Genomic DNA, 21,533 nt, shown 5'->3' on the forward strand with positions numbered 1-21,533 from the left:
CCAAGGCCCCAAAGACACTTTTCAGGTGAAGTAGCATTTCACTTGCACCTCCTTCAATTTGGTCTACTGCATTCGCATTGGGCAGACTAGACACAGACTGGGTGACTGCTTTGCGGAAAACCTTGCTCAGTCCGCAAGCATGACCCAGTCCTTCCTGTTGCCTGCCATTTCAACTCACTATCTTGCTCTCCTGCCCACATGTCCACTCTTGGCCTGTTGCAGTGTTCCAGTGAAGCCCAACACAAACTGGGGGAACATCACCTCGACTTCCAATTAGGCACTTTACAGCCTTCTGGATTTAATATTGGGTTCAACAACTTTAGGCCATGAACTCTCTCCTCCATCTTGACCCTTTTTTAATCCAGTTTATGTTTTCCCCAAACCCCCGTGTCTGTGACATCTTTGTCAAATCTCTTGTAAGCTCCCACTTATTAAACAATATAAATTCCATCACATTTCTACCTCTCTTCAGCTGTGAAGAAGAGTCATACGGACTTGAAACGTTAATTCTGTTTCTCTCTCCACAGATGCTGTCAGATGTGCTGAGTGTTTCCAGCATTTTCTGTTTTTCAGATTTCCAGCATCCGCAGTATTTTGCTCTTATTTTGATGAAATAAAGATAGGTGGCATTGTAAACAGCGTTGATGGAAAAATAAAAATTACAAAGAGATAGTGATAGATTAAGTGAGTGGACAAAATTATGGCAAATAGATTTCTATGTGGGAAAATGTGACCCACAAGGTATAGAACAGATACCTTCTGAATGGTGAAATGGTAGAAAAATGGTCCAAAGAAATTTGGGGTGGGTCCATGCATATAGTTCATTAAAATATCATGAAGAAGTACAGAAAATAATCAAAAAAGCGAATGGAATGTTGACCTTTATATCGAATGGACCAGAATAAAGAATGAGAATGTTACAGCACAAAAGGAGGCTATTCAGCCCATCATGCCTCCTTTGGCTCTTTCAAAGAACTATGCAGTTACCCCCACTCCTCCCTGCTTTATATGTATATAGAATATATTATCTTACATAAATTATTTAAAACAGTGAAACAACACAAGGTGCAAGCAGGGGAGTTAGTGCTCTCACAGGTCTGAAACGACCCAAAGCCTTTATTAGTGATTTATGTTCTACTCCACTGGAAACTTTTGAAAGTGTCACACTTGAAGTAACAGAATAGGGAAACAGAACGTACCAAAGGCATTAAATAGAAAAGTTGGAGGAAGATTATAATTCGCAGTGCTTCAAACCCAGCCCAGACAGACACCTCCCATTTATGAAAAACACAATTAGGATAAGAATTTATGCTACAGTTATACAGATCCCTGGTTAGGCCACACTTGGAATAATGAGAGCAGTTTTGGGCACCTCACATTAGGAAGAATACATTGACCTAGGAGGTAGTGCAGCATAACTTTACCAGAATGATACCTGGACTCGAGGGTTAAATTAGGAGGAGAGTTTACACAAACAAGGGCTGTATTCCCTGGAATTTAAAAGGTTTAGACGGTGATGTGATTGGGGAAGTGATTGGTTAGATAGAGAGAAACTATTTCCTCTAGTTGGAGAGTCTAGGACTGGGAAGCATAAACTAAAAATTAGAGCCAGAACTTTTAGGAGTGAACTTTGGAAACACATCTATATGCAAAGGGTGGTAGAAGTTTGGAACTATTTTCTGTAAATGGCAATTGATGTTAGGTTGATTGTTTATTTTAAACCTGTGATTGGTAGATATTTAAGTGAAGGTGTTGAGGGATATGGGGGAAAAGGTGGGCATATGGAGTTAGCTCATAGATCAGCCATGATCTCATTGAATAGTTGAACAGACTTGAAGGACTAATTGGCCTACTCCTGTTCCTATGTGCTGTAAAATCTTGTGTATATATTCCCCAGTGAACGCTACTCATTTCAAGAGTTGCTATTTTAGTAAAAGTCTTAATGCACATTATTATTCTTTATTTAAAGGCAATAATGTGAAGCTTGACACTTGTATTTAATTTTGCAGTCATCTCGGATATACTTTTATTTTAACATTGATTATTTGGAAGTCAGAGATTGGATTTGTTACTTTGCACTGATTAGTCAGTCCTACTGCTTCAAATGAGACAATATAATTTCTACTTGTTATATTAAAATTTGAGGCAAAATATTGCTCCTGTTGCACCACTGTATGGTTGAACACTACGTGGCGATGGCATACACTTTTATTGGTAGGTGAGTATCATGATGAAGGAAGTGGTAGCTTTGATCTTTTTGATAAATGCTGGAATGAACCAACATCTATCTAAGGAATCTAAGTTTTAAAACATTATATTTGCCATTAACTATCATTTTCAGCAGGAAAAATAAAGTCTTGAGCTATAAAAATCAGTTTTTGAGTAGCAGAGAATAATGAAGTTAGTTGTGTATTTAAAAGTTTTCAGATGGTCGTTTTCATTAAACCAAATTTAACCGGCATGTTCATTTCTAACCTGATTGTAGCATCAATCTTCTAAATTCTGATTTCTGTTTTATTCTCAACTTTAGGAATTTATTGATTTCCTTTCAAAGTCTTGTCATCTGCTGCATCAACTTTACCTTCAGATGTACAGGTAAGGCTATACATCAGCAAGCAGCAGCAGTTCTGCATTTGATCATTAATCTGTAGATTAAATTTACAAAAATATGGATGAAATATAATCTGATTTTCTCTGAGGGTCACAGTTTTGGAACTTAGTGGGTTATCTTTCAGTTTTCATTCCATAAAAGAACGGGATGGGTTGGTTGGTTTCTTCCCCCTCCGTTTTCTCCCTTTCCTGAAGTTGTTGACTCTTGCTGGGATATGGCTTAATGGATGCTGAAAGCGCATGAGTGAACCGAGGGAGGGGGAATCAAAAAGCTATTTGCCCATAAAAGGAATCACATTGAGTCTTAATTTGTTCTCTCTTGATACACACACTTTCCAGGCTCTCTCTATTCTTAATTTAAATTACATTGTCCTGCAGTATTTGAGTTGTAATAAAAGTTTTGGCTTTCTCTGATACTCTGTTTATTTCTGTGATTCCTTTTACAGTAAATTACTGGCCTTGCCTCGGCAATTGAGAGAATACACCATGTAGATATGAAATGTTTTTCTTTAGAGAGGAAAGGACGATTGTGGGCAAGTTAACCCAAACATCTCTTGTGCACTTTTTATTAGTTTAATTGCATTGAAAGTGACCTGGGAGCAAACAGCTTTACAACCACAACACAAAATACTGCAGATGTTGAAAACCTGAAATAAAAAAAAAAGAAAATGCTGGACATATTCAGCAGGCTAGGCAGCATTTGTGGGGAAAGAAACAGAGTTAATGTTTCAGGTTGATTACCTTTCCTCAGTTTGCATCAACATGCCTGGGGCCAGGTGCAACAAGAATGCAAGAAAATTACTTTTTTAAAAAAGGTGGTAAAAATATAAATTTGAAATATAATAACTTTTGGACTTATTGGAAAACACTAACTTTTCATTTTAATTCTTTGTGCAGTAAAATCACTCCTAGTTTGTATGCACCAGTTTTGTCTGATGGACCCTGTGATCAAATTGCTTCCGTTGTCCCAGTTGTTCTGGATGCTCTTGTCTCGCGGCTAGTGTCCTTCAGGCCCTTTGTGGAGATGGTGCTAGGCGATAACCAGGGTGAGTTTATGGAATGGTGGTCGAATATTGATTTAACCTCCTTAAAAATGACTAATCTAGGTGAGGTTAATCCTTTTTTGACTTGAAGGAACAATATTCAGTTTTCAGCTAAAGTTGCCCTATAATAACATTAATGAATATCAGACTTGCACAATTATTCATCCTGTGATGATGAAATGTCACACAAGTGACTCACATTTGTGCAATGTATTTGGTATAAGATCTGAAATATGCTTGCGATACACAGCAAATAATAACCTCTCACAATCATATTGGCAAACGTAGCCATAACTGTGTATAGTATTATTTGCAGTAGTTCAGCTTGAACCTGGCGCATTAGATCTAAAAATAAATAAGTTGCTTTCAAACAGTGTGATTTTAAGGAATTCAGGGAGAGAAATTAATTTGCGTGGCTCTGCTTCATGGGGCGCTACACAGACATCTGCTAGTTCCCCAGGGGCAGGCAGTGCTGAGGGTTCCACCTGAGTAGCCTTGTGTCTTTTTTCATTGATATCAATGAAGAACATCATGCAGGTATTGGCATGTGAGCTGCCTGCCCCTAGGGAAACAACAGTCTGCTGGGCTGCTTGAACCAATTTCTCCATAAATTTGTGAAAGTCAACATGATAATGAGCCGTTAAGCATTCTAATTCAGTCAATCCTATCTTCCTTGGTTGCATTCTAAATTTAGAACTGAAAAGAGAAAAACATTGACTTTGGCGAATAGTTCATTTTCTTCAGAAATGTTGTCCTTTTTGAAATTATTTTGGGAATTAGGATGGGGCAAGGAGAATGATTGAGTGCTTTGTTTCTATCTTATTCTATTTCATTGAAGCTATCTCCATACAGATCCTACACTAAGAAGCAGGTAGTCAAAATCCTAGATTTTTGTGCAATCAACAGTGCATTCTAACACTTCAAATGCCATTTAATAATAGTTACCTAATTACAAACAGAGCAGTGATTTTAGTTATTTAATTGTACTTGTCGATTTGAGTTTCGTTATAACAGATTTTTAATGAGTATTTTTAGTGTCACAGATATTATAATTAAACATTTGATTCAGCCAACTGTGATTTTGTTGATGGAATTTTGCTAAATGTCTGTTTCTATTCATGTTAAGATCTCAGTTCAGAGCTGGCCTTTCCACAATGCTTGCTGCTGATTAATGTCATGGGCAAACTTCCATCACAATCCTGGGAGGTTCAAAGTCTTTGGTGCTCTGGCAGCCAGTTTTCAGAGGAAGGGCCAAGGTGAGAGCAACTATTGCATGAATAAAATTAAACAGGACCATGTTTAGCAGTTTAGTTGCTACACAAGATCACTTAATAGAGCTCATATAGTTGCATGCCTTTGTGTAGCAATTTATTTACATATATATTAAAAGTCCTAAAGGATTCTCTCTACACTCCACAAATTTTCATTAATGGATTTAAACTTCAGCAACTCAGTGGATAATTGCACAATGTGGTGTGGTACTGAGTTATACGTGTATTTGATGATCTTCAACTCAGTGTCTGCTCTGCTCACCAACAGTTTAATACAGACTCCAATTTTAACCCATTTTGTTGAATAAAAAGCATGTTGACTGTAAACTCAGCCTGTTATCGTACCAGCTGGTAACTTGATCTGAACTTGGGGGATGAGGTCAAAGAAAAGCCACTGGCACTTTGAATACATGGCTGATTTAAAATTAAACTGGTGACCATGTACTTAGTATTTAAAACATTTTTTTTAATGGCTGGATTAATACAATGAATGAATATTGCATAAGATTATTTTATTATGAAGTTAACCCTTTTTTAGTCATTTAAATTAACCTTGCTTGACATACTGTTGATATTTTTGAATGAGAATGTTGAAGAATTCCATTTTTGACATTTTTGTACAGAATGTAATTACTAACTCCTTAAGATACAGAAATAAATACTGATGCAAGCAAATCACAGCAGGGGAATGGAGCAGTTCAGCAGAGCACAATATCCTTTCTGTGTGGCAGATTTTGCAGATTTCACAATTTTACCAGACTTTCACAGAGGAGCAGAAAGAAAATCAATGAACAAATCAGACTGTTTTACAATGTTTTGATGGTGCCCAACACTGGTGCTAGCATTGCTGGCTCCTAGTTTATGGGTCTCACCCAAGACTTGCACAGTTTCCTACTAGGAGGGCTTATTTCTATTTCTGTTTCTAAGTCTTGAACTTCTTGAAATCTGCCACAGAATAGCAGACATTCTTGAGCAGTTTCTCTCTGTTTCCGAGCAGGATTAGTGACTGTCTTCAGCAGTGACATCCTAGCATGACAAGCAGCCTGCTATTCCGCAAAGGATTACAAACTTTTCAGCAATGAAGAAGAGTTTGCACCTAATCTTTATCTTTTTATTTGCCCTCAGGTTACCTTTGTTCCATGTATTGTTTCATAACTTCCAGCGATGCTATGCAGAGCTTTCCTTGCCGGTCCAATTGCCAGGAGTGATGAGTAAGGGACAGGCTCAGCAAAGTATAAGCCTTTATGAATATGTTTGTACTCATCTGTGCTCTTTTATCACATCCCTTCCGGTTTCTCTTTTTCTAGAGTTGGTAAGTGTGAACTTTAACTTAAAGCAAATATTCCATTCTTTGAGCTGATTTGAAAAGTAATTTTCATTTCTTGTATTCCCTAAAATTGCACTAAGAATAACTCTCAAAATTAGTTACAAAATGAAGATGAAAATGCATGCTTTATTACTGTATTTCCACTAGATGCTGCTAGTACTATCATTTGCAAAGAGACCATTAGCATAGTGTTTCACATGTACTTCAGTGTTCAATGATGCAAGTGTTTATTTTTGTTGGTAATTTCTTACTGACTCCGAAGACGAGCTGACAGTTTTTCAGATAGTTTATGAATCCTGCTGAGTTTGTATTAACATTTTAAAATAGTTTTTCTTCTTGCTCTTCACCTCTGCAAAAGATGTTGTTGAAATAGTAAATTTACAATTGTACAACAGCACACAAATAGAGCTTCAGGTTCAAGCCACTACAAACCTGTTTTGAAGAATTGGGAATAGTTTAAAAATAGAAAAATTATTATATTCTTTACAGTTAAATATTTCAGTACAACATAATCAGTAAGGATTCTATTTAAATTTGTGATTATGATTACAAATCTGTGCTGTTTATTACAGGAATGCACATTATTGGATACTGTACTCAGTCCCCACATGTTAACTGCACTACTGGCTACAGATGCATGGTGTTTCCTTGCACGGTAGGTACTGAGTAGCAAAATGAAATATAATCAAATTTGCAATCTGCACAAATCCTTTAACCTATTTCTTTTGATGGAGGTTAAAAAAAAAAGTATTTTAAGCAACCTGCCTTACATTTGAATATTTGAATCCTTAGATCTTAAGTAGATTGTATATGGTGTTACACAATTGTTTTGGGACCTTTAAATTGTTTGTTGAAAGCTTAAATGTTTTGGCACATCTTTTTGGTAAAAATATCCTATTCTGTGTTTGTTACATTATATATTTTCATTTGCAGTTATGGAAGTGCTGAACTTTGTGCGCATCATGTCTTTCTCATTGCTCAGTTGGTAAGCAACTAAAATGATAAAATATTGTGCAAGATGATGTAGCAGGGTCTGTCATTTTCAAAATGTATTTCATAATTGAGTTTTGGCAAAAGAAAACTGGCAATTTGATGTTAAAAAGGAATGCCATGGTAATTGGTTGGGAATGAGGAATTGCTATTTTCTCCAGAAAGCTCACCAAAAAAAACTTATATCTGAGCTGGAGTTGCATTTAGGGCATTGCAGTTGGCTGCAGTGCTCTTGGGGGGGCTGAGAAAATTGATCAATTCTTGATCACTCTTGGCTGTTGTTCAATGATTGCTACTGGAAAGTGCAAATACATATAGATGTACATTGGGTATGACAGGATTGGGTGGAGCTGAGATGCTTGTCAAGGTGGAAGAGCTTACTTACAGTTTGCCTAACTTGTATAGAATAGCCACTTGGGTGAGGCACTAGAGATTGTAAATGGCACATGAAACTGTACTGCAAAATGTATCAGTGCCTTTGGGAGGGGAGAAAATTTGTGGGGAATGGAAAGCTATTTCAAATAGTTTGCACAAAAATAAATTGATTTGAAGCATCTTCATTCATCCAATTTGGTCTTCAGTTAGCTACCATTCATGGGGGATTGGCATCTTTTATATTCTGTTTGCCAATCCAGCACAACTCTTCCATCGGAAGGCTGAATAATGGTGCCTTTTCTAGCTGGGATTCAGCTGTTCCCCATAAGGCTGTTTTGAACAAAAGCAAATGAGGATATATTCTATCATATGGGTATATTTTAGATAGTCGTATTTTGTATTTTTTAGGACATATACTTAACTTTACTCTGTCCCCTTGATGTTTCTTTTCAAGAAGAATTTCAGGAAGCTTTTTCCTGGCCAGCATACTGACTTTCATGTCATGTAGTCTAAAGATTTTGTATAAGGTGAAGAAGATAGACACACAGTGATAAGCTCAAGGCGTCATCATCTTGCGCATGATAGTACCACTAAGCATCTGTCAGAACCTCCAGTTATATGAATTTAGAATTAGTTACTAAGATTAAAAAGCAGGAAAATTTGATTGCATTGCCAATTGTATAGAGGAAAATATAAGCTTTTAAAACAGATTTCTTGTTCGTAGCACTAAAGTACTAAGTTTAAAGGATGTTCTTATTGTCAACAAGAAGAAAGCCATTTTGTGAATTGATATTTTTCTGTCTACAGCCTGAAATTGTGGCACATCTTTCATTTGAATCATATCATAAGCCCTATTTAGTTGAAATTGGCTCCTTAAAACTGTTCTCCCCCAGTCATCTCATATAAAAATACGTGAATTACAATTTAGAAACAGGCCATTTGGCTCAACCAGTTCGTGCTGGCATTAGTTCTCCACCAGAGGTTACCCCTTTTTCCTCACCTCTATCGAGTCTAATTTTTAATGTTGACAGTTTCTGCCTGAACCATTAACTGTGGAAGTGAATTTCACAGCTTGGACAATGCTCTATATAAAGAAGCTTTTCCTGCTTTCTGTTCTAAGTAGCTTGCATATAATCTTATATCTAAGGTCCCTCATTCTTGAACCTTAATTTTTTTTTATATTCATTCACAGGATGTGGGCTTTGCTAGCCGGGCCAGCATTTATTGCCCATCCCTAGTTGCCTTTATTAGTGGAAATAATCTACTTTTATCTACTGTAAGCCTGAAGTGTTTCAGAATTTTAAACACTTCTGTTATATCACCCCATGATCTGTGGTGTTTAATGAAGAATGACTCAAGTTTTCAAATTTTCTTTGTATTTTTATTTCTACATACCAGGCACCATCCTAGTGAATGCGCATTAGATTCTTTATATAATGTGAAGCCTAATACTGCACACAGTACTTTAATTGAAGTCTTGTTAAGATTTAGTACAAATTACTTCTTAGCTTTTATATCCTATACCTCTTGTAATATAAACTAGGATTCAAAACCAAGAAGTCAACCTGAGGTGCTGTCTTTAATGGCCTGGGAACTTATATCCCTCAAATCTTTTGTTCTTTTGCAGCACCAGGCATACTTTCATTCAGTAACACGACAGCTGTGTTTTTTAACAAAATATGTCACTTCACACTTATAAACTTTCAATTTTATCTGCCTCATTTTTGCTCATTTCCCCATCTAGTCACTATCCCTTTGCAACATCCATTGGTCTAATTAAAAAAAAACAATATTTTCTCCTATTTTGGTATAATCTGCAAATGTTGGCCACTAAGCCAATATCCAATTTAGTGATATACACCACAACCGCTCTGAAAACTGCCTTTAGCTCCCACTTCGTTTTCTCCCTTTGAGTTCAATCAAGTTTGTTGCTCACCCCCTAATTTCATATCACTTAATCTTCTCTAGTGACCTCACATGTCAAAGGCTTTCCTAAAGTCCATGTTCAATACATTGACTGCATTTCCCCCATCTACAGAGGCTTGTTAGTCACAAGTGTTCCTTTTGAAATTCATGCTGGTTACTTGTCACTATTTTCTTTTTAGCTAGATATAGGCTAATCTTATCCTTGGATTAAAGATTCTTCAAATTTTCCTTTCACAGATAATAAACTTATCTATAAACCCATAAAAAGAGAGCTTGAGATTGCTCTAAAGTTTTAATAGCTGCGTTAAGGCTGTATTTATGGAGAGGGTGCAATGTTATGTCATGATATGTATTGTAAATAAGAAGTAAGTTATCACTTTAGGAGAACCTTATTCTAGTTTAGTGCATTTTTTGATTTACTGATATAGTATCCTATTTTCATTTTCAGGTAAAATCTTGTTGTGGAGAGTGTTACCAGCTGTCCCATTTATCCTTACTGCTCCGACGTATGCTTTTTCTCATGGCAGCAGACCATCAGGTTAGTTTGTAAGAGGGGAGGGCTGGACATGATACTGACTAACCTATTGTCAAATTCAGATTACAAACCAGTTCCAGGATTTTGGCAATAGTGACAGGTTTCATTTATTTCAGTGGATCTTACTAATAAATTGAGGTGAGCTTTGAACAGTTATCATGCTGTGTATAACCGTAAAGGTTTAGAATGAAATAGTCTAATGGGTCATGGTTATACAGAAAGTGCTGCCACCTTTACTTTATAATTATGGGGACTGAGTAAGCCATGCTATCTGGTAAAGGGGTTGGCAGAGTTTGACTGTGGAACTTCTAATATTAAGGATAATACTATCTCTCTGAACCTGACTACTTAAAATCTTTGAGATAATTCACAGTTACAGTACTGCATTTATGGCATTAATGAAGGTGGACAGTTTGCATGGTTTATTAGTGGCATCTTGTGGCTGGAATAGATTTTGCACTGGGATAAAGTAACTGGGAACCTAAAATTATGTTACACCCTGAAAGTCTTACGTTGGGGAAGGGGGTAAAACAGTAATTGCACATTTGTAGCAATAATTTGTGACAGGTTTAGCGAGTGTTGGGATGTGGGTGTTGCTGGCTAGGTCAGCATTTATTGCCCATCCCTAATTGCCCTTGAGAAGGTGGTGGTGAGCTGCCGCCTTGAACCTCTGAAGCCCATGTGGTGTAAGTACACCCACAATGCTGTTAGGGAGGGGTGTTCCATGATTTTGACCCAGCAACAGTGAAGGAACGGCGATATATTTCCAAGTCAAGGTGGTGAGTGGCTTGGCAGGGGGGGAAGGCGGGGGACCTTCCAGGTGGTGGCGTTCCCATGTGTCTGTTGCCCTTGTCCTTCTAGATGGTAGCAGTGTGGGTTTGGAAGTTGCTGCCTAAGGAGCCTTGGTGAGTTCCTGCTGTGCAACTTGTGGATGGCACATGCTGCTGACACTGCATCGGTGGTGGAGTGAGTATATGTTTGCGGAAGGGGTGCCAATCAAGCAGGCTGCTTTGTCCTGGATGGTGTCAAGCTTCTTGAGTGTTGTTGGAACTGCATTCATCCAGGCAAGTGGAGAGTAATGGTAGAGTGGTGGATATGACAGGCCATGTGGTTACAGATTGTGGTTGATTACAACTCTGCTGCTGCTGATGGCCCACAGCGCATGCCCAGTTTTGAGTTGCTAGATCTGTTCAAAATCTGTCCTATTTAGCACGGTGGTACTGCCACACAACACGAAGGAGGGTATCCTCAATGTGAAGACAGGACTTCCTCACCACAAAGATTGTGCAGTGGTTGCTCCTACCGAAACTGTCATGGACAGATGCATCTGTGGCAGACAGTTTGGTGAGGTTGAGATCAAGTATGTTTTTCTCTCTTGTCGGTTCCCTCTTCACCTGGCGCATACCTGGTCAGGGTAGCTATGTCCTTTAGGGCTTGGTCTGTAGTGGTGGTGCTACTGAGCCACCGATGGTTTCATAAGTATTCATAGATGGCTAGCTGCTGAATGACTAGTGATATCGTTTGCTGCCATAGCTAACGATACCAATACAGATCCTCTGCAAGATAGCAGCGAGCATAGGAGCACCAGCAGCATGAGACTGTGATGGAACACTGACAAGGAGGGTGCATGGGAGCTGTTGTTTTTGGGACATTGTGTGCAAATTGGCTGCTATATTTACCAACATTGGAAGAGTGACTACATTTCAAAAGTACTTTGTTGACTGCAGAGTGCTTTAGGATGCCCTGAGAACATGAAATGTGCTTTATAAATGCACAATTTTTTTGTCTAATGAACATATCAGGAATGGGCAACAAATTGCCAGCGATGCTCATATCCCATAAATGAATTTTTAAAAAATCACTGGGAATCGCCCCCAAGACCAAATAGGAACAGGAGTAGGCCATTCAGTTAGATCATAGCTGATCTGTGCCTTAACTGTATTTACAACCCTTTGTTCAATATCACTTGATATTCCCACTTGATAAACAAAAATCTATTCCATTTATTCCTCAAAATTTCAGTTGATCTCACATCTACAGCCTTTTTGCAGAGTGAGTGTTCCAGTTTTCCATGACCCTTTTGTGTGTAAAAGTGCTTCCAGATCTCACTGGTAAATGGCTCTAATTTTAACATTGTGTCATCCTGCTCTGGATTCCCTCACCATCAACATCCTGTGGGTTATCCTTGACCAGAAACTGAACTGGACCAACCATATATAAACTGTGGCTACAAGAGTAGGCTAGAGTTTGGGAATTCTGCAGTAACTCATATCCTGACTCCGCAAAGCTTGATCACCACCTATAAGATACAAGTCAGGAGTGTGATGGAATATTCTCCACTTGCCTGGATAAGTGCAACTCCAACAACGCTCAAGAAACTTGACACCATCAAGGTCAAAGCAAGCCTGCTTGATCGGAATCCTGTCCATCACCTGAAACACTTGCGTTCTCTACCACCAGTGCAGAGGCAGCAGTATGCACCATCTACAAATGCAATGCAGCAGCTGGCCAAGACTCCTTTAACAGCACCTTCCAAACCAGTGACTTCCATCACCTAGAAGAACAGGGGCAGCAGACGCATGGGAACACCATCTTCAAGTTCCCATCCAAGTCACACATCATCCTGACTTGGAATTATATCGCCGTTCCTTCACTGTTGCTCAGTCAAAATCCTGGAACTCCCTCCCGAACAGCACTGTTGGTGTATCTACACTACATAGACTGCAGTGGTTCAAGAAGGTGGCTCACCACATACTTCTCGAAGGTAATTGGGAATTGAATAAATACTGCCTTATCAGCGATGGTCACGTCCCCTGAACAAAGAAAAATGTTTTTTTTTCTGTATTTGTCCTATCCAATCCTGAAAGTGCGTGAATGATGGTTGGCTGTGATGTCTTTCATGGTTAAATATTCTACCGATATGTACCATCAACTTTCTGACATGGAATGGATGTAGTGGAGAACAACCGGGCTCAATAGAATTATTACATATGATGCTTTTAGGAGAAAGGGGGAAGAAGAAAAGAATGTAACAGGCAAACTGATTTTTTTAACGAGCTGTGTAGTAGTTTTCCAATCTCCTTTGGCATTGTAAAAATAAGAATTTGCCCCCCCAGGCTGAGGGATAAAAGTCAATTACTGGTCAGAGGTATAGATTTATTGTCTGTGACAGTCAGCTGATACATCACTCAGTAAGGCTTGTGAGGACTTGTCTGAAAGAAACTTGCTGGTTATAGTGGTAGTGCATTTTCTTTTGAGTCATCATATTCCTTTCACTGTATGTACAGGTTGTATTTGTGGAGAAGTTTTCTCCCAAGGAGACTAGCAACTTATTGCTGTGGCGACAAGTCAGTATTAAAGCTCTAACCCCTGAGCTTCAGAAACCTGTCACTTCTGACATCACCAGGACAGCAATTGACCAGTGCCTGAAGTGGCAGAGTAGCAAACGTGCCTTGGGAGAACTGGAACAAGTGGTAAGACATAATGCCCAATTTCATTAGAGATCAACAAAGATACAACAAATAGATTTCCTTGTTCTACATTATAGATGTATAAGTTGCACTGTTATGACACAGCAGTTGGTAAAGGCTGAGTTGTTTAAATCCCAGAGAGAAACTTGAACAACTGTCATAACCTATGTTTTCAATTGTTATGTTTGAGATGCAGCACTAAATTCAGGATAAAACCACCAAGCCTCAAGAAGCTTTTCATATCAATTAAATTAAACATTCATTAATTTAACAACAAATTTAAACACATACACATGTCTACAAATTACTACCATAATAACTTTTCAATAAATCCCCAAATAAATCACTCCCAGGTAAATCTTCACCAAGGCAACAATAACCCATAGACTTTAAACAGACACCAAGCAAAGCACATTTGATCTTACGAATTCAAAATGAGGTTCCTTTCAATTTGTTTCCTTTGCAGACAGTTGTAGAACTTACAGGCTGCTTAGATCTTACATGCCACTGATCTGCAAACACAAACTCCTCTCGGTTTATACCTAGCTTTCTCTTTGAATGTAAATTCTCATTGTATCACTAGGTCTTTGAACTCCACCTCTTCTAACAATAAAACCCCTTTCATAGCACCAATTTTATTAGTTGTATATTGCTTGGTGCCTCCTAGCTAGGTGCAAGATTTTACTCCTTTCTTTTGAATAGTTTATTCAACAAATGCAAATGTACTCAATTAACATCTCAAAACTACTATACATCAAAGCACCCAGACTATCTGGCTTTAATCTAATTAAGCCACACACACACACATGCACCCACAGACACAGGCCCTACTACAAGTCCAATTTAAAAATAATTTCCATTAACATTATATACATTAATATCTTCATGACTTGAAGCTTTATCGTAGATCCTGTGATGTTAATGTTCTTTCTCAAACTGGAAGAACACAGTACACTCCTAGTAGTATGAATTTCCTGATGTAGCAGACAATTTCAGTAATGTGAATTGCCTATTCCAGCCTTTGCCCTCCTAGCATCATAGATCTTGCGCTCCACTATCTCCTTCAGCCGCCTTTCCCTGCTCGACCCCCTCACCCCGCCCACCAAAGAGGAGTCTATTTGCACCCCCAGTGATCCAACCCCAAAAAGCCTGGGGGTTTGTGTCATTGCCCAACTAACTAGCAGTGAGTTGCATGTTAAGTTCTTGCATGTTCTCTATTACTCTTAATAAAAAACCTGACATCGGCCCTACAAATGTGAAGTACTCAGCTTGCCAGACTCAACATTTGGGGTCAGGGTAGGGAGTAGCTCACCATCTTGTTGCTAAAGAAAAATATTATTAACCAGCAAAGCCAACACTAACTCTCATAGTGGACTTGTAATTCCCAATTTGTATAACCATTTTGGTCAGCTTAAACCAGGATTTGCCTGAGGTGCAACGAAAATGCAGACTTTGATTTCAACAGCACTTTAATCCACTGCCCACACAGCAGCTAAAGATTCATATAGGGCTGTGGAGCCAAAGCCCACCAGCTTTCCAAATGTGCAAAATTAATGCATTCCCTCTTGACCATCAAAAAACTTTACTGGTATAATGCTGGACCCCCTTGAGATGCCATCTTGTCTACCAAGCTCCAGAAGTAATAGCCAGTCAATGATCTAACCCCAGAGGAAACAGGATCCACCTGTCTCTGCCACTGACCCCCATCTCTAACTTGTAGCAACACCCTTCACAAAACAAATCATTACACTTGTGAAAATGAAGCTAATTTGGTTACTCTAGACATATATAACTGTCCAAGGTTTTCATAATGTTATCCACGTCTATTGACATTTTTGCAGTGATGGTTTCCCCTTTACTTAACGTGACAAAAGTACATCCCCAAAAAAATTAAATTGCAATTTTTTGTTTGAGCATTGTTTGATCGCACCTTGGTTTTATTCCTGCTTAATGGATGAAACTTGCATTTTCAATATTTTAAGAAAACGTCCAATGTTTGCAGAATATTATATTTATTGAGTACGTGTATTGAGTATTGATTACTAGCAAATAGTGTTTGTTGCTTTAGTTAAAACTGTCAGCTCAAAAATCTGGACAGCATGATCATGCTCATTAGATCAGATGTCCAAATGCATACAAAATTGATTTCCCCTCCATCAGCCTTGCCCAGCTCTTTTAAGAGAGCATTCACTGCAGTTTTCAAACATCCTGTAAAGCTATCAATATTCTGTTTGCTAATCCTCCAGTAGGAGCGTGGTCTCCCAGCCAACCAACCCAGTGTAACTGGGATTGCAGTCAAGAGTCCAATGTGCAGTGCTACAACTAACAAGTCACCATCTCCCTTCTTCTTTTCTGGAAATGTTGGTTTCTCATAATGGGAATGCATTTTGTTTTCAGTTTCTTTTATCCTATTTACTAGTCTGTGACTCTTGAAGTTATTTTTCTTTTAACTTAAACCAAAGATGACAACCAGATATTTTAATTAATATGAATTAATTTTGATATATTATAGTGGAATTCATGGATCTGTTTTGTCTTTATCAGAATGTTGCCCTTGCTGCTCTGGAAGCTGTGTGTCACGCTCATGGGGAAGACTTAAATTTGGAGTTGCAATTATCAATCACAGAAACACTCTGCCAGATGTGGACAGCCCTCACCGTGGAACAGGTGAGCAGGACAGACAAAATGCAACTAATGTTTTTATTTGTGAACGTCACTAAAATGTGTGTAATACTGTATTTCTTATTTTATGATGATCTGACCAGGATATTGGAATACTAAGTGGAATACTAATCTTCTGCAAATATTCTACTTACCTGATTGATAATGCAAATCAGCCCTGATTTCGTCAGACTGGCGCAATACTCTCATCATACTGGTTGTACATGTACTGTTAAACCATTTAAAATACCATAAGTAATGCCAAAATTGAAACCATAATTATTTTTTTAAAACTAGAATTGGCCGTCATTTTACACAGCACATTCCTCTATTCCATACAAATTTCATCAGTAACTTTTCTCCTATTTTATTTCTCCATAGTATGTTCTTGCTCTAATTGACAGTCTCTCGCAGGTGAACCTCTGCTCTAGTACTTGTGGTTTCTCCCTGAGTATGCTTTTGATCATATACTACTGGCTTCTCCCAAATGGAATGCTGCTTTAGTACTTGGGGGATGCCGATAGTATACACTAAGTCCTCATTTAACGTTGCCCCTTTTACTGTTGTTTTGCTTTAATGCCGGTAAGTTAACGGGGCCTCTAATCTCGTTGAACATTGCAAAATTCTTTTCAATGTTGTTTCCCGCATGACTCAAGTGGTATCACCTGACCTCCGAATTGTGGCCTCCCCTGCTCCCCAACCCACTCTCTCGCCAAACCTCCTGCTTCCTGACTCACCCTCTCGCTGCTTCCCTCTCTTAGACCTGCAAGATCCAGGTCCGGATATGAGCCGAAGCTGGAGCTCCGGTGTTGTGGAAGTGTGAGACTGATGGTGCGGATGTGCTGAGCTGGGGCTGCTACAGTCTTTTTTAAATGACTGTCGAAACTGCCCCTACCTCACTGCTCTTTTCCCGAGCCCTCGCTCACAGCGAGGATTCAGGAGGACGAAGTGGTGAGTAGGAGCATTAAAAAAAAAATGGGTTGTAGCAGCTACAGCTCAACACTTTGCACTTTTGGGAATCGCAGTTCCACAACTTTGGAGCTCTGGCTTTGGATTGGATCAAGATCTTGAACGGGAACGTAAGTCCAGAAGAGGGAAATGGTGAGAGGGCGAGTCAGGGAGTGGGAGGTTTGGTGAGAGGGTGGGTTGGAGAGTGGGAAGAGGCCGCAACTCTGAGGGTCAGGGAGTGAGAAGAGGCCACAATTCGGAGGGTTGGGGAGGGAGAGGATCTGCAGCAACCCGGAGGATCAGGGAGCGTGAGGTTTGGGAAGCAGGATCCATGGCGAGCAGGAGGTACTGTAAGTAGAAAGTTACATTTTTCTTTTATATTTTTAAACTTATTTTAAAATTTATTTCATTTACCAATGTAGGGATTTAGCATTGTAAAATATTTCAACTTAGAGGGTATGACGTTTTACTATTCATTTTTTTTCTGATGAAGAAAGTCCTACAGAGCCTAATTACAGTTTTAACATTGAAACACTGGTTCCCACAGGAATCATTTAAAGTTGTGATTTTCAGGAATGCAACAGAGGACTTAACTGTATCTTTGTTTCAGCAATCATGATAAAAGCAGACACTGTATCGGAGTATGGAACAGAAATTAACAAGCGCAATTATTTCCTGTTGAACACACTGATATTCAGTATTTTGTCTCCTTGCAAATACAGCTATCCTTTCCTTCATACAGGTCCTGACCCAGCACTGTGCTCAGCAGACAGCCGCTCTGCTTCTTTCTCTTGTTGCATTGCTGATTCGAGTAGTAGGTGCAACATTGATGGCTCAGGTAAGATTGGTGTTGGGTGGATTTAATTTGATTCTTTAAAAAATTGACCAAATATAGGAAGCTTGCTATGTAGATTTTAGCTTTTAATTCTGACTACATTATGTACGAGTAATGGAGCCTACATGTTGTTATAGAAAGCTGAAGGAGAACATGGAAATAGGAAGGGGTGAGCCTGTGGAGAGATTTAAAGATGAGGATGATATCTTAATTTGATTGATTGGCACAGGAAACGAATTGAGCTTAGGGAGGTTTTGGGTGATGGATGGGGATGTTGTCTCTTCAGGCCCAATTTTAATTCACGCAAAACCTATTAACTTACGTAGAGTTAAAATTGGATGCTTCGTGTGGTTGGCAACATGGACCGCAGCATTTTCTACTATATCTACGGCATAGCTTAGGAAGCAGGAAGGCCAGCAATGAGAATGTTCAAGAGGTCCAGGCAAGAGGTGATAAAAGTTCAGGGTTTCAGAGTTTGGGTGGAAATACAAACTGACCTCGGATCAGGTGTTGCTAAGAAAGTCAAGCTGACACCTCAGACCTTGAGGCTAGAAATGCCTAAGAGTTTGCAAGAACCAAAGAAATGCTTTATTTTTCCAACATTAAGTTGGAGAGCATTTTGGCTTGTCCAGGTCTTGCCATTGGGGATAATGGAAATGCCATGGGTTCAGTGGAGGAAATGGTTAAGTTAGTGCATGTGTGCAATTAGAAAATGTGTGAAATTGGCCCCATGCTGCAGATAATATTGCTAAGACCTCTATGTCAAGAATGATGGGGAGAGTGCCAAGGACAGAACCCTGGGATAGACTAGAGGTGGCCATGGAAGTAACACGGGGGAAAGCATCGGAGGTGAGGTATTGACAATGTGCAACAGATGGAAGCAGAACTAGAAGAGAACTGGGGCAGAGAGGTGGAACATGAAGGTGAGTTTTTTGAGGAGACTGAAGTAACCAATATTGTCAGAGGACAGATTGAGGAAGATGAAGAGGTATAAGGCATGACTGCAGTCATGTAGGATATCACTTTGATCAGTGTCATAGATGTGCGGTTGCAGAGCTTCGGACAGGGAGCGGTAGAACAGGGAGGGCAATTGTGAAGCAATGATGTGCTTCAGGACTTAAGAAAGAATGGAAAAGTGGGAGATGGATTGATAATTGGGGAGAATTGATTGTAAATCTTTGTGAGGGGGACTGACAGGTTTTGAAGGTTCTAAGGCAAAGCTTGTCCAACCGTTTCACGTGAGGAGCCATGTTTCAATTTTTTTCTCACTCAAGGGGCGGTTGAGCAAATCTCAGCAAGATTTGGTACAAAATCAAAACATTTTTTTTTTGAAATTCAAATGTCAAAGCAATAAATTGATCATTTTAAAAAAACAGTAATTAATAAAAATGACAGTGAAAAGTGCCAAGCAGCAGAGTTAACCAATAAAACCTTTTTTGCCTTTTCACTAAAGAAGAAAAACTAGAGAAAGGCAGACTAGGCCCCAAGTTCTGGTCACTCATGAAAGGGTCGGTGACTGGGGCTGAGCTAAGGAGTTTTGTTTAACTAACACTGACCATGCATTCGCCTCTGGCCCCAAACACTCCTTGCTGGCCTCGGCAGAATTCCTATGAAAGCGGGGCTCAGAAGCGGGTTGTCTTTAAGCCTGGGTTTTTGTCCTCTTCTGGCCTGCTTCGTGGATAGGTTTTTGGGGAGGGAGGTGTGTGTCTGTGTCTGTGTGTGTGTCTGGTTCAATCCACACACTTGCCCAGACTCGTTCGCTTGTGCACTTTCAGACTTATTCACTCTGACTCATTCACTCAATCCCTGCCCAAGCCCGCGAGGTTTGGACATCTTACCGCTGAGGAGAAATGCGGGATGCTGTGAAAAGATGCATTTCCTCTCTCCCCTCTGTTGGAGACTCCAGCTGCTCCTGGTGAGTGGGTGGCTGGGAGGGCGCTGTTGCTGCAACTCTGCTGTTCCTTGTGGCCTTCCCAGCCTGCTTTGCCATCTTAACCCCTGTGCTCCTTTCTGAGTGGGAGAATTCCCATCCAGCTCCCCCTGCGTGGGAGAGTGAGAGAAAGAGAGCACGCGCGCTGTGCAAACAAAAGAGAAGCCACTCCTCACTGCTCCTCTCATCAGAGACTGTTTCTCTCTTAAATTTGCTGCTGATAGGCTGATTGGTGAGCCCATTAGCAGCAGACATGAGAGAGAAAAACAGCCTGTGAATGGAGGAGCAGTTCTTGCCGAATCCTTCATTGTATTTATCCAGAGTTTGAACACCAGGTCTGTGGACCATCTGAGGCTAGGACACAATTTTGATAATTTCTATCTTTGTAACCTCCTTGAGTACTATAATACCTCTCCCAAACTTTCAGTTTCTTTCACACTGGTTTCCTGTGCATGCCCCTCTTCACCCTACTTTTGCAAACCATGCCTTTGGCTGTCAAAATGCTGCACTCTAAATTTTCTTCCTTAAATTCCTTTCCCAATCTGTTTCCATCTCCTTAAGACCCACCACTTTGATCAAGCTTTTGGTCACTCCTCCTAATTTTCTCTTCTTTGGTTTAGCATCCATTTTTCCACTTATGCTTGTGTGAAGTGACTGATGGTGTTTTTCTACCTTGAAGATGATATATTAAAGCAAGTTGATAAGGAGGAAGTTACATGCCTAGTGTTCAGCAAGGGGTCAAGGGAGCTGTTAGTAGATTTCATGGTTGTGTCATGAAATCTCTTAATCCGTGTGTCCCTGGGTATTAAATTAGCAGTCTGTGGAAATTGTAACATTGAAGGTATAGGATGTTCCAATGCTTGTTATATTGGTTCCTGTCTAGTAACAAGGATGAGATCCTCTGGGAGTGTTTTGATTAGTCATCAGATCAGTTCAAGGGCCAGTGAACAGCACTTCTTGAGGCAGTCAGTTTGTGGCAGTTTGCCAGCCAGCAAGTGTCACAAAGACAAAATGGACAGAAACAGGTTCCAGTTAAGTTAAAGAGCAAGATGCAAGGAGCAGACTTTTAAGTAAAGAGGGCCGGTGGGGCAAAGATACCCCTTTGGAGCAGTGGTGTTATGCTTGGCACAGCCGTAGATCTGAAAATGAGCTTTTAAGCTAGTGTTTGAGTTTACTCGGGAATCCAGGGAGAAGGAATCTTGGAAGATGAGATTGAAATCCTGTGAGGTGGGCCATTGTTAAAGTCATCCAAGTGGGAGCGAATTTTGGATAGACTTCCAAGGAGAGATATTCGAAGATGAAGTTGAGAATCCCTTGTGAGACAGAGTTTCAACAAAGTTATTTGACCTTTTTTTTTTACTGATGTCTGAGTGAAATTCATGGACTCTGCCTTGGTTTCACCTGTCATTTACTCTGTAGTGTGGTGTGTTAATTCATATGTACCTCATAGTTATCCTGAATGTTAGAGTATAAGATAGATATTGTAAATTGTTTTATCTTTCTGAATTTGTATAGTGAAGTTTGTTTTTGTTGGTTAAAAACCCATGGAATCTTGTGGCTTTATTCCAAAAGGTGTCTTGAATCGCAATGTTTATCTACTTTAACAAAACAT

The 21,533-nt window shown here is 39.5% G+C and overlaps 1 protein-coding gene across 3 annotated transcripts in view; it reads left to right on the top strand.

Annotated features, from left to right (window-relative positions):
- The window catches only part of firrm (fignl1 interacting regulator of recombination and mitosis), a 48,228-nt gene that overhangs the window by 18,156 nt on the left and 8,539 nt on the right, over positions 1 to 21,533 (top strand). For all 3 annotated transcript variants that reach the window (XM_078561348.1, XM_078561346.1, XM_078561347.1), the window contains 10 exons: positions 2,531 to 2,595; positions 3,508 to 3,656; positions 4,780 to 4,909; positions 6,050 to 6,236; positions 6,824 to 6,906; positions 7,185 to 7,236; positions 9,991 to 10,080; positions 13,365 to 13,550; positions 16,092 to 16,214; positions 17,899 to 17,994. In XM_078561348.1, coding sequence (XP_078417474.1) covers positions 2,531 to 2,595; positions 3,508 to 3,656; positions 4,780 to 4,909; positions 6,050 to 6,236; positions 6,824 to 6,906; positions 7,185 to 7,236; positions 9,991 to 10,080; positions 13,365 to 13,550; positions 16,092 to 16,214; positions 17,899 to 17,994 — 1,161 coding nt within the window. The remainder of the gene's footprint in view (positions 1 to 2,530; positions 2,596 to 3,507; positions 3,657 to 4,779; positions 4,910 to 6,049; positions 6,237 to 6,823; positions 6,907 to 7,184; positions 7,237 to 9,990; positions 10,081 to 13,364; positions 13,551 to 16,091; positions 16,215 to 17,898; positions 17,995 to 21,533) is intronic.

Source organism: Cetorhinus maximus, chromosome 17, assembly GCF_964194155.1.
Source record: "Cetorhinus maximus chromosome 17, sCetMax3.hap1.1, whole genome shotgun sequence".
Taxonomy (NCBI): Eukaryota; Metazoa; Chordata; class Chondrichthyes; order Lamniformes; family Cetorhinidae; genus Cetorhinus; species Cetorhinus maximus.